This window comes from Coregonus clupeaformis, chromosome 7 (assembly GCF_020615455.1).
Source record: "Coregonus clupeaformis isolate EN_2021a chromosome 7, ASM2061545v1, whole genome shotgun sequence".
Taxonomy (NCBI): Eukaryota; Metazoa; Chordata; class Actinopteri; order Salmoniformes; family Salmonidae; genus Coregonus; species Coregonus clupeaformis.
Window position 1 is genome coordinate 52,368,346 of NC_059198.1, and position 13,788 is coordinate 52,382,133.

Genomic DNA, 13,788 nt, shown 5'->3' on the forward strand with positions numbered 1-13,788 from the left:
CACACACACACACACACACACACGAGTGACCAGAGACAGAAGTGATCATTTTAGACCATAGATTAGATTTTGATGTTAAATTGACTTTTTCTCCTCCTTTCTTCATCAATCCTCCATAATTAAATTATTACAATGTTCCAAACATCAACTGAGAACTCCCAGAATACCGAGATCCTTTTGCTAGTTTTCTTGCAGGAAGGAGGATAGAAAATGTCCCATGGATATGATTATACAGGTGAGGTGAATAGTGTGCATTATCATTATACAGGTGAGGTGAATAGTGTGCATTATGATTATACAGGTGAGGTGAATAGCGTGCATTATGATTATACAGGTGAGGTGAATAGTGTGCATTATCATTATACAGGTGAGGTGAATAGTGTGCATTATGATTATACAGGTGAGGTGGATAGTGTGCATTATGATTATACAGGTGAGGTGGATAGTGTGCATTATGATTATACAGGTGAGGTGAATAGTGTGCATTGTCATTATACAGGTGAGGTGGATAGTGTGCATTATGATTATACAGGACATTATCCATGGATAGTGTGCATTATGATTATGCAGATGAGATCTCAGGAGACATTTAAGAAATTCCACTCAACAGTCTAATCACATAGAAAGATTAAATATCAGAAGTGCCTTCTGTTGTTGATGCAATTAAAACCAATATTTTCTCTGCTCTCTCTTCCATAAAAAATGAAGGAAAACTAACTATACTGAACAAAAATAGAAACGCAACATGTAACATTTTGGTCCCATGTTTCATGAGCTGAAATATAAGATCCCTGAAATGTTCCATAGGCACAAAAAAAAAACTTTTCTCTCAAATGTTATGCACACATTTGTTTACATCCCTGCAGTCAGCATTTCCACCGGACAGGTGTGGCATATCATGAAGCTGATTAAACAGCATAATCATTACACAGGTGCACCTTGTGCTGGGGACAATAAAAGGCCACTCTAAAATGTGCAGTTTTGTTACACAACACAATGTCAAAGATGTCTCAAGTTTTAAGGGAGCATGCAATTGGCATGCTGACTGCAGGAATGTCCACCAGAGCTGTTGCAAGAGAATTGAGTGTTCATTTCTCTACCATAAGCCGCTTCCAATGTTGTTTTAGAGAACTTGGCAGTACGTCCAACCGGCCTCACAACCGCAGACTACGTGTAACCTGCGGGATCGTCTGAGACCAGCTACCAGGACAGCTGACACCCATGGCTACACCCCTGCCCAGTCATGTGACATCCATAGACGGGGGGGCCTAATTTATTTATTTAAATGGACTGATTTCCATTATATGAACTGTAACTCAGTAAAATTGTTGAAAATGTTGAAATTTATATTTTTGTTCAGTATAATTACATGGGGAAACACATATGCTAACAACTAATAATTCATTTTTGTTGAAAGAGAAACAGAAAAAGATCAACAGAATTAGGATTACAGATTCAAAGTGAGAATGCAGCATGTCTTGATTGGTTATCTATTTGATCTATAGTATGTTTGGGGCTGTGACGTATCAAACTGAAACCTAGCCATGGTAACTTAGCCACTCTCTCGTCTTGAGTAGCTAGCTAGCTAACGTTACATCCTGACAACATTGATGCTCAATATATATTTTGTTCTCAGCCATATTTCCAAATTGAATTCAAGCCAGACAGCCTGAATTATTAAAATTGTATCTGTTTCTTTTAGTTGACATTGTAGTTGCTAGCTAGCTATCTAGCCAGGCTCCAGGCTTAGCTGGAGCCTAGCTAGCTTGAGGCAAGATAGCTACAGATTTGTAATGTGATTCTCTATTACCCGTTACAGGATAGAAACTGTTTGGCATAGCACAGATACTTTACGACCAACTTTAAATTGGCGATACTATCTTCGTTCACGATTCGGCCAAACATGTATCTTCTAAAATAACTGTGTCCAGTCATTTGAATTTAGAGCGACATACATTTTCTTCCCTTTTTTCCTTTTCGTACTGGTCCCCAGTGGGATTCGAATCCATAATCCTTGCACTGCAAGCACCATGCTCTACAAACTGAGCAACACAGGACCTGTGCCATGAAGTAATCAAACAATGTGTACGCCGCCTTCTTGTCTATTTCAAAACTTCTTCACTGATGGAGAAAGGTGGGTGTCAACATGACATGCGACACTTGATGACACCCACCTGTCAATCAATGAGATCTGAAAATAGACAAGATAGAGGTGTACACATTGTTGGATTACTTCAACGAGTAGTCCTGTGATTACTTCAAATTCCTTCAAGTTCCTCAGTGTCCAAATCAATAAGGACTTAAAATGGTCAACACAGTCGTGAAGAAGGCATGACAGCGCATGGGCCCTCAAATCCTCAAAAAGTTATACAGCTGCACTAGTGAGATCTTTACTGGCGGCATCACTGCTTGGTATTGCAACTGCACTGCCCTCGATCGCATGGATCGTGGTCTGTAGCATGGACCGTGGTCTGTAGGAATTAGTGTACCTTGTGGTGTACCTTGATCCAATGCCGGACAACTAATGACTGTAAACACCTGTGAGCAGTCCCCAAGAGCCAACACAAATGGGTAGGGTCTGGTCACCTCCGCCTTGTGCAGGTACTCAACCATGTTGGTCCCAACCTGTTAGAGAAATATTTTGATTTTAGAATATGAGGACTTGTGCATAGCATGGAGGCACACTGACAATGCCATCACACACAATTTATTTTGTATATTCTATAGCTATTTACATCAATCAACACCCAATCCCTGTTTGATGTCTACATCTTCCATTAATTTGGGGCTGGGGCTCATAGGTTCATTTACACAACACAAACCACGTTTCCTTCCAACCATTTCATGTGGATTAATTACCTGACGCATGAAAAAATGTCACGGCCGGGCTGAGGAAATATGAAATGCCAGTACAATTTTATAAATGCCTACAGACTATTTGTTTGTTCGACATGGTGTCGTTAAAATTAATAATGCGAGAAATGGCAGTGGAAACTTTGTTATGCTCAAATACTGATGTAATAACCATCATATCGAAGTAAACTTGGAGTCACGCGATATGTTGTGTGTCTCCTCCCACTACGACCCGGGAAAGCATAGAGTTTATTAGGCTACAGATTAAAGCTCTCTGTGTACTTTTAAGGGCCAGCTGTGCTGCCCTGTTCTGAGCCAACTGTAATTTTCCCAAGTCCCCCCTTGTGGCACCTAACCACACTACTGAACAGTAGTCTAGGTGCGACAAAACTAGGGCCTGTAGGACCTGCCTTGTTGATAGTGTTGTTAAGAAGGCAGAACAGCGCTTAATTATGGACATACTTCTCCCCATCTTAGCTACTGGTGGTCCTCTGTAGCTCAATTGGTTGAGCATGGCGCTTGTAACACCAGGGTAGTGGGTTCGATCCCCGGGACCACCCATATGTAAAAATGTATGCACACATGACTGTAAGTCGCTTTGGATAAAAGCGTCTGCTAAATGGCATATTATTATTTTACTGTTGTATCAATATTCTTTGACCATGACAGTTTACAATCCAGGATTACTCCAAGCAGTTTAGTCACCTCAACTTGCTCAATTTCCACATTATTCATTACGAAATGTAGTTGAGGTTTAGGGTAGAGTGAATGATTTGACCCAAATGCAATGCTTTTAGTTTTGGAAATACAGTGAGGGAAAAAAGTATTTGATCCCCTGCTGATTTTGTACGTTTGCCCACTGACAAAGAAATGATCAGTCTATAAGAGACAGAATAACAACAACAAAATCCAGAAAAACGTATGTCAAAAATGTTATAAATTGATTTGCATTTTAATGAGGGAAATAAGTATTTGACCCCCTCTCAATCAGAAAGATTTCTGGCTCCCAGGTGTCTTTTATACAGGTAACGAGCTGAGATTAGGAGCACACTCTTAAAGGGAGTGCTCCTAATCTCAGTTTGTTACCTGTATAAAAGACACCTGTCCACAGAAGCAATCAATCAATCAGATTCCAAACTCTCCACCATGGCCAAACCAAAGAGCTCTCCAAGGATGTCAGGGACAAGATTGTAGACCTACACAAGGCTGGAATGGGCTACAAGACCATCGCCAAGCAGCTTGGTGAGAAGGTGACAACAGTTGGTGCGATTATTCGCAAATGGAAGAAACACAAAATAACTGTCAATCTCCCTCGGCCTGGGGCTCCATGCAAGATCTCACCTCGTGGAGTTGCAATGATCATGAGAACGGTGAGGAATCAGCCCAGAACTACACAGGAGGATCTTGTCAATCATCTCAAGGCAGCTGGGACCATAGTCACCAAGAAATCAATTGGTAACACACTACGCCGTGAAGGACTGAAATCCTGCAGTGCCCGCAAGGTCCACTTGCTCAAGAAAACACATACATAGGCCCGTCTGAAGTTTGCCAATGAACATCTGAATGATTCAGAGGAGAACTGGGTGAAAATGTTGTGGTCAGATGAGACCAAAATCGAGCTCTTTGGCATCAACTCAATTCGCCGTGTTTGGAGGAGGAGGAATGCTGCCTATGACCCCAAGAACACCATCCCCACCGTCAAACATGGAGGTGGAAACATTATGCTTTGGGGGTGTTTTTCTGCTAAGGGGACAGGACAACTTCACCGCATCAAAGGGACGATGGACGGGGCCATGCACCGTCAAATCTTGGGTGAGAACCTCCTTCCCTCAGCCAGGGCATTGAAAATGGGTCGTGGATGGATATTCCAGCATGACAATGACTCAAAACAAACGGCCAAGGCAACAAAGGAGTGGCTCAAGAAGAAGCACATTAAGGTCCTGGAGTGGCCTAGCCAGTCTCCAGACCTTAATCCCATAGAAAATCTGTGGAGGGAGCTTCGAGTTGCCAAACGTCAGCCTCTAAACCTTAATGACTTGGAGAAGATCTGCAAAGAGGAGTAGGACAAAATCCCTCCTGAGATGTGTGCAAACCTGGTGGCCAACTACAAGAAACGTCTGACCTCTGTGATTGCCAACAAGGGTTTTGCAACCAAGTACTAAGTCATGTTTTGTAGAGGGGTCAAATACTTATTTCCCTCATTAAAATGCAAATCAATTAATAACATTTTTGACATGCATTTTTCTGAATTTTGTTGTTGTTATTCTGTCTCTCACTGTTCAAATAAACCTACCATTAAAATTATAGACTCATCATGTCTTTGTCAGTGGGCAAACGTACAAAATCAGCAGGGGATCAAATACTGTTTTTTCCCTCACTGTATTTAGGACTAACTTATTTATTGCCACCCATTCCGAAACTAACTGCAACTCTTTATTAAGTGTTGCAGTTATTTCAGTTACTGTAGCAGCTGGCGTCTATAGTGTTGAGTCATCCGCATACATAGACACACTGGCTTTACTCAAAGCCAGTGGCATGTCGTTAATAAAGATTGAAAAAAGTAAGGGGCCTAGACAGCTGCCCTGGGGAATTCCTGATTCTACCTGGATTAAGTTTGAGAGGCTTCCATTAAAGAACACCCATTTATCCACATTATAGCAGGGGGTGTAAAGCCATAACACATATGTCTAACCAGCAGCAGACTATGATCAATAATGTCAAAAGCCGCACTGAAGTCTAAAACAGCCCCCACAATATTTTTATCGTCAATTTCTCTCAGCCAATCATCAGTCATTTGTGTAAGTGCTGTGCTTGTTGAATGTCCTTCTCTATGAGCATGCTGAAAGTTTGTTGTCAATTTGTTAATTTTAAAATAGCATTGTATCTGGTCAAACACAATTTTTCCTATAGTTTACTAAGGGTTGGTAACAGGCCAATTGGTCGGCTATTTGAGCCAGTAAAGGGGGCTTTAATATTCTTAGGTAGTGGAATTACTTTTGCTTCCCTCTAAGCCTTGGGGCACATACATTCTAGTAGGCTTAAATTGAAGATATGGCAAATAGGAGTGGCAATATCGTCCGCTATTATCCTCAGTAATTTTCCATCCAAGTTGTCAGACCGCGGTGGCTTGTCATTGTTAATAGACAACAATACTTTTTTCACCTCTTCCACACTCACTTTACGGAATTCAAAATTACAATGCTTGTCTTTCATAATTTGGTCAGATATACTTGGATGTATAGCGTCAGCATTTGTTGCTGGCATGTCATGCCTAAGTTTGCTAATCTTGCCAATGAAAAAATGATTATAGTTTGCAATATCAGTTGGTTTTGTGATGAATGAGCCATCTGATTCAATGAATGATGGAGCTGAGTTTGCCTTTTTCCCCAAAATGTCATTTCAGCTGCTCCAAAGCTTTTTACTATCATTCTTTATGTCATTTATCCTTGTTTTATAGTGTAGTTTATTTTCTTTTTATTCAGTTTAGTCACATGATTTCTCAATTTGCAATATGTTTGCCAATCGGTTGTGCAGCCAGACTTATTTGCCTTTCCTTTTGCCTCATCCCTCTCAACCATACCATTTTTCAATTCCTCATCAATCCACGGGGATTTAACAGTTTTTACAGTCATTTTCTTAATGGGTGCATGCTTATTAGTAACTGGAATAAGCAATTTCATAAATATGTCAAGTGCAACATCTGTTTGCTTCTCATTACACACCACGGACCAACATATATTCTTTACATCAACAACATAGGAATCACTACAAAACGTATTGTATGACCTCTTATACACTATATTAGGCCCAGCCTTTGGAACTTTGGTTTTCCTAGATATAGCTACTATATTGTGATCACTACATCCAATGGACTTGGATTCTGCTTTCAAACAAATTTCTGCAGCGTTAGTAAAGATATGATCAATACATGTTGATGATTTGATTCCTGTACTGTTTGTAACTACCCTGGTAGGTTGACTGATAACCTGAAACAGGTTGCAGGCACTGGTTACGGTTTGAAGCTTTCTCTTGAGTGGGCTGATGAAAGCCAGTCAATATTTAAATCACCCAGAAAGTATACCTCTCTATTGATATCACATACATTATCAAGCATTTCACATGTTATCCAGATGCTGACTTTTAGCACTTGGTGGTCTATAGCAGCTTCCCACCAGAATGGGCTTTAGGTGAGGCAGATGAACCTGTAGCCATATTACTTAAACAGCATTTAACAATATTTTTGAGTTGAGAACAGGTTCTCATTTACAACTGCGACCTGGCCAAGATAAAGCAAAGCAGTGCAATAAAAACAACACAGAGTTACATATGGGGTAAAAAACATAAAGTCAAAAATACAACAGAAAATATATATACAGTGTGTGCAAATGTAGCAAGTTATGGAGGTAAGGCAATAAATAGGCTATAGTGCAAAATAATTACAATAGTATTAACACTGGAATGCTAGATGTGCAAGAGATTATGTGCAAATAGAGATACTGGGGGTGCAAAAGAGCAAAATAAATAACAATATAGGGATGAGGTAGTTGGGTGGGCTAATTTCAGATGGGCTGTGTACAGGTGCAGTGATCGGTAAGGTGCTCTGACAACTGATGCTTAAAGTTATTGAGGGAGATAAGAGTCTCCAGCTTCAGAGATTTTTGCAATTCGTTCCAGTCATTGGCAGCAGAGAACTGGAAGGAATGGCGGCCAAAGGAGGTGTTGGCTTTGGGAATGACCAGTGAGATATACCTGCTGGAGCGCAGACTACGGGTGGGTGCTGCTATGGTGACCAATGAGCTAAGATAAGGCGGGGATTTGCCTAGCAGTGATTTATAGATGGCCTGGAGCCAGTGGGTTTGACGCACGAACATGTAGTGAGGACCAGCCAACAAGAGCGTACAGGTCACAGTGGTGGGTAGTGTATGGGGCTTTGGAGACAAAACGGATGGCACTGTGATAGACTACATCCAATTTGCTGAGTAGAGTGTTGGAGGCTATTTTGTAAATGACATCGCCGAAGTCAAGGATCGGTAGGATAGTCAGTTTTACGAGGGCATGTTTGGCAGCATGAGTGAAGGAGGCTTTGTTGCGAAATAGGAAGCCGATTCTAGATTTAACTTTGGATTGGAGATTCTTTATGTGAGTCTGGAAGTTGAGCTTACAGTCTAACCAGACACCTAGGTATTTGTAGTTGTCCGCATACTCTAGGTCAGACCCGTCGAGAGTGGTGATTCTAGTCGGGTGGGCGGGTGCCAGCAGCGTTCGATTGAAAAGCATGCATTTAGTTTTACTAGTGTTTAAGAGCAGTTGGAGGCTACTGAAGGAGTGTTGTATGGCATTGGATTACATTAGATCCTCTCTAATCTTCACAGGAATGTGGTTCTGAATATAAACAGCAACACCTCCACCATTGGCATTTCTATATTTTCTGTAAATGTTATAACCTTGTATTGCTACCACTATGTTAACGTGGGCTATTTTGAGCACTTTTCTTCTGGGATGCTTACTTGTTTTCATTGCGTTACTGGGAAGCTTAGCAGCAGTAGATGTGGTCATGTTCTTTATGTTAGTGCAGGGTGAGCTGCACACAGTGGACTTCCTCCTCGGGACACCGGCTCAGTGATAACAGTATAAATCTGGTTCTTAGGCACATGATTACTGCATCCAATAGCTGTAGGATCAGCAGAGGCATTCAGGGCAGTTAGAGGGACATACATTAGGTCACTTATATTGTGTCTACCGACGCCCCTGGTGTAATGTACATTTGCTGAAGCGTTTTGACAACTCTGCGTCACAATGGTAGGGATTAGCTGAGCTGGGCTTGGGTCATTGCTAAGTCATTGTCTCAACGCAGCCTTATAATGCTGTGAAAGGATCCAGGAACCCAAATGATTTGGGTGGAGCCCATCCTCCGTATAAAACGTGTTTTGTTTCCAAAAGGTATCGAAATTGTCAACAAAAGTTACACCCATTGAGCTGCAATAATCACGTAGCCAATTGTGAAGAGCAAGAATCCTGCTAAAGCGTTCAATGCAACGATTCAGAGAGGGCACAGGGCCAGATATGATGGGTTTTTTGTTAGTGTCTAACAGAGTCAATCAGTTCTTTAAAATCCAGTTCCAACTGTTCAGAGCTGCCCTTCATAATGTCATTAAAACCCACATGGACTACGATAGAATCCATTTCCATGTCCTGACATAGTACATTCGGGAGTAGCTTAGTAATGTCATTTACTCGAGCTCCGGGATAGGACATTGTTTTTGCACCAGGAATGGTCACATTTCTTACCATGGAGCTGCCCAAAATCACGGATGGCGAGAAGGACGAGGAAATTCGGCCACTCCCACGTTTCACAGGATGCAGGCCTCCGACAGATGGAGAAGCCCCGCTCGATCCAGAGCAGGGACAGAAGGTTGCCGACTTCGAAATTGTAGTAGTTGTGAGGAGGAGGAGCTCTGCAGAACCCTATCCTCTATTGAACTATACACAATAGAGTTGTGAGGAGGAGGAGGAAGAGGAGCTCCGTGGACCCTATCATCTACTGAACTATACACAATAGAGTTGTGAGGAGGAGGAGGAAGAGGAGCTCCGTGGACCCTATCATCTATTGAACTATACACAATAGAGTTGTGAGGAGGAGGAGGAAGAGGAGCTCCGTGGACCCTATCATCTATTGAACTATACACAAAAGAGTTGTGAGGAGGAGGAGGAAGAGGAGCTCCGTGGACCCTATCATCTATTGAACTATACACAATAGAGTTGTGAGGAGGAGGAGGAAGAGGAGCTCCGTGGACCCTATCATCTATTGAACTATACACAATAGAGTTGTGAGGAGGAGGAGGAAGAGGAGCTCCGCGGACCCTATCATCTATTGAACTATACACAATAGAGTAGTGAGGAGGAGGAGGAAGAGGAGCTCCGTGGACCCTTTCATCTATTGAACTATACACAATAGAGTAGTGAGGAGGAGGAGGAAGAGGAGCTCCGTGGACCCTATCATCTATTGAACTATACACAATAGAGTTGTGAGGAGGAGGAGGAAGAGGAGCTCCGTGGACCCTATCATCTATTGAACTATACACAATAGAGTTGTGAGGAGGAGGAGGAAGAGGAGCTCCGTGGACCCTATCATCTATTGAACTATACACAATAGAGTTGTGAGGAGGAGGAGGAAGAGGAGCTCCGTGGACCCTATCATCTATTGAACTATACACAAAAGAGTTGTGAGGAGGAGGAGGAAAAGGAGCTCCGTGGACCCTATCATCTATTGAACTATACACAATAGAGTTGTGAGGAGGAGGAGGAAGACGAGCTCCGTGGACCCTATCATCTATTGAACTATACACAATAGAGTTGTGAGGAGGAGGAGGAAGAGGAGCTCCGTGGACCCTATCATCTATTGAACTATACACAATAGAGTAGTGAGGAGGAGGAGGAAGAGGAGCTCCGTGGACCCTTTCATCTATTGAACTATACACAATAGAGTTGTGAGGAGGAGGAGGAGGAAGAGGAGCTCCGCGGACCCTTCGTGTCCCGAAGTAATTTAGCCATTCATTGTAAGTCGCTCTGGATAAGAGCGTCTGCTAAATGACGTAAATGTAAATTGTAGCCACTGGAGAGTTGCTATTTTCTGGACAGATAACTCAGATAACTCGAACCAGTCATGACTATTCAACAAAACAATAAATACTTTTCTAGTTTTCTTTGCAGCAAATTTCATAGTGACATGATTGTATAACTAGCCAAGGAGTTCTGAAGTTGAGTGTGCAGTATTTATGAAGTTTGTCAATGAGGACAGTAGAAGGGGTAGAGGTGTGGGAAAGGCTGATAAGGGTGCTAAAACAAAGCTTACCTCACTAATGTATGAAAACATCCTGACCCTGGTCTCCTCAGTTCCTCTCTGTTATTCTCCCCACTCACTCTCCTGTTCTCAATGTGTTGTTGTTGTTCAATGTGTGGCATATTTTGTACCTGTAATTCTGTATCTCCACCTGACTAACCCCTGTCCTCTCCCTCATATCTCCACCTGACTAACCCCTGTCCTCTCCCTCATATCTCCACCTGACTAACCCCTGTCCTCTCCCTCATATCTCCACCTGACTAACCCCTGTCCTCTCCCTCATACCTCCACCTGACTAACCCCTGTCCTCTCCCTCATATCTCCACCTGACTAACCCCTGTCCTCTCCCTCATATCTCCACCTGACTAACCCCTGTCCTCTCCCCTCATATCTCCACCTGACTAACCCTGTCCTCTCCCTCATATCTCCACCTGACTAACCCCTGTCCTCTCCCTCATATCTCCACCTGACTAACCCCTGTCCTCTCCCTCATATCTCCACCTGACTAACCCCTGTCCTCTCCCTCATATCTCCACCTGACTAACCCCTGTCCTCTCCCTCATACCTCCACCTGACTAACCCCTGTCCTCTCCCTCATATCTCCACCTGACTAACCCCTGTCCTCTCCCTCATACCTCCACCTGACTAACCCCTGTCCTCTCCCTCATACCTCCACCTGACTAACCCCTGTCCTCTCCCTCATACCTCCACCTGACTAACCCCTGTCCTCTCCCCTCATATCTCCACCTGACTAACCCCTGTCCTCTCCCTCATATCTCCACCTGACTAACCCCTGTCCTCTCCCTCATACCTCCACCTGACTAACCCCTGTCCTCTCCCTCATATCTCCACCTGACTAACCCCTGTCCTCTCCCTCATACCTCCACCTGACTAACCCCTGTCCTCTCCCTCATATCTCCACCTGACTAACCCCTGTCCTCTTCCTCATATCTCCACCTGACTAACCCCTGTCCTCTCCCTCATATCTCCACCTGACTAACCCCTGTCCTCTCCCTCATATCTTCACCTGACTAACCCCTGTCCTCTTCCTCATATCTCCACCTGACTAACCCCTGTCCTCTACCTCATATCTCCACCTGACTAACCCCTGTCCTCTCCCTCAGCTATAAGAAGGGCGGTGTGGAGTCGGGGTTCCGTCACGTTGAGTCCAATGTGTACAACATCCTGCGGCTGCTGCACGTTAAAGGAAGCAAGCATGTCACCGCCACAGAGGTATGCAGCAGTGGGAGGCTCCACTCCCTTTAACCCAGCCTCAGTCCCTCTAACCCAGCCTCAGTCCCTCTAGCCCAGCCTCAGTCCCTCTAACCCAGCCTCAGTCCCTCTAGCCCAGCCTCAGTCCCTCTAGCCCAGCCTCAGTCCCTCTAGCCCAGCCTCAGTCCCTCTAACCCAGCCTCGGTCTCTCTAACCCAGCCTCAGTCTCTCTAACCCAGCCTCGGTCCCTCTAACCCAGCCTCAGTCTCTCTAACCAATCCTCAGTCCCTCTAACCCAGCCTCGGTCTCTCTAACCCAGCCTCGGTCCCTCTAGCCCAGCCTCAGTCTCTCTAACCCAGCCTCGGTCTCTCTAACCCAGCCTCAGTCTCTCTAACCCAGCCTCAGTCCCTCTAACCCAGCCTCAGTCTCTCTAACCAATCCTCAGTCCCTCTAACCCAGCCTCGGTCTCTCTAACCCAGCCTCGGTCTCTCTAACCAATCCTCAGTCCCTCTAACCAATCCTCAGTCCCTCTAACCCAGCCTCGGTCCCTCTAACCCAGCCTCAGTCCCTCTAACCAATCCTCAGTCCCTCTAACCCAGCCTCGGTCTCTCTAACCCAGCCTCGGTCTCTCTAACCCATCCTCAGTCCCTCTAACCCAGCCTCGGTCCCTCTAGCCCAGCCTCGGTCCCTCTAGCCCAGTCTCAGTCCCTCTAACCCAGCCTCGGTCCCTCTAACCCAGCCTCAGTCTCTCTAACCCAGCCTCAGTCCCTCTAACCCAGCCTCGGTCTCTCTAACCCAGCCTCAGTCTCTCTAGCCCAGCCTCAGTCCCTCTAGCCCAGCCTCAGTCCCTCTAGCCCAGCCTCAGTCTCTCTAACCCAGCCTCAGTCCCTCTAACCCAGCCTCGGTCTCTCTAACCCAGCCTCAGTCTCTCTAGCCCAGCCTCAGTCCCTCTAGCCCAGCCTCAGTCCCTCTAGCCCAGCCTCAGTCGCTCTAGCCCAGCCTCAGTCCCTCTAGCCCAGCCTCAGTCTCTCTAACCCAGCCTCAGTCCCTCTAGCCCAGCCTCAGTCCCTCTAGCCCAGCCTCAGTCCCTCTAGCCCAGCCTCAGTCCCTCTAGCCCAGCCTCGGTCCCTCTAGCCCAGTCTCAGTCCCTCTAACCCAGCCTCAGTCCCTCTAGCCCAGCCTCAGTCTCTCTAACCCAGCATCAGTCCCTCTAATCCAGCCTCAGTCTCTCTAACCCAGCCTCAGTCCCTCTAATCCAGCCTCAGTCTCTCTAACCCAGCCTCAGTCCCTCTAATCCAGCCTCAGTCTCTCTAACCCAGCATCAGTCCCTCTAATCCAGCCTCAGTCCCTCTAACCCAGCATCAGTCATCCACACTGGGGCCTACCACTGCCTGTCTTTTCCCTGGGTGGAAGAATGCAGTGTTCTAGGTGTGTATTGTGTTTCCAGGTAGAGGTTTCGTGGAGCAGCTTCAACAGTGGAGACATCTTCCTTCTGGACATGGGGAAGGTCATAGTTCAGTGGAACGGCCCTCAGAGCAACCGGAGGGAGAAACTCAAGGTACCTAACCCGAACCCTGACCCTGACCCCGACCTCTATCCCTAAACCCCTTACCCTAACCCTCAACTCTTAACCCCAAGCCAAACCCTGACCCCTGTCCTCTATCCCTGACCCTAAACCTGAACCCTTAACCACTAACCCCTGACCCTGACCCTCAGAGCAACAGGAGGGAGAAACTCCAGATAGTCCTAGTGAATACCATGGCCATGTGTTTAGTGTGTCATCATGATAATGAGGATCAGATGACTGTTCATTTTTGATGACAGCCCCTTGAAAGCCTTCCATTTACAATACCAGGGTTGGTTTCTGTTTAGTTATTGGTTAG

General features: G+C 45.0%; 1 protein-coding gene across 1 annotated transcript in view; it reads left to right on the forward strand.

Moving 5' to 3' along the window:
* Positions 1-13,788, forward strand: part of vill (villin-like) — a 68,739-nt gene that overhangs the window by 22,594 nt on the left and 32,357 nt on the right. Inside the window, exons 5-6 of the mRNA XM_041870345.1 lie at positions 11,818-11,926; positions 13,353-13,463. Coding sequence (XP_041726279.1) covers positions 11,818-11,926; positions 13,353-13,463 — 220 coding nt within the window. The remainder of the gene's footprint in view (positions 1-11,817; positions 11,927-13,352; positions 13,464-13,788) is intronic.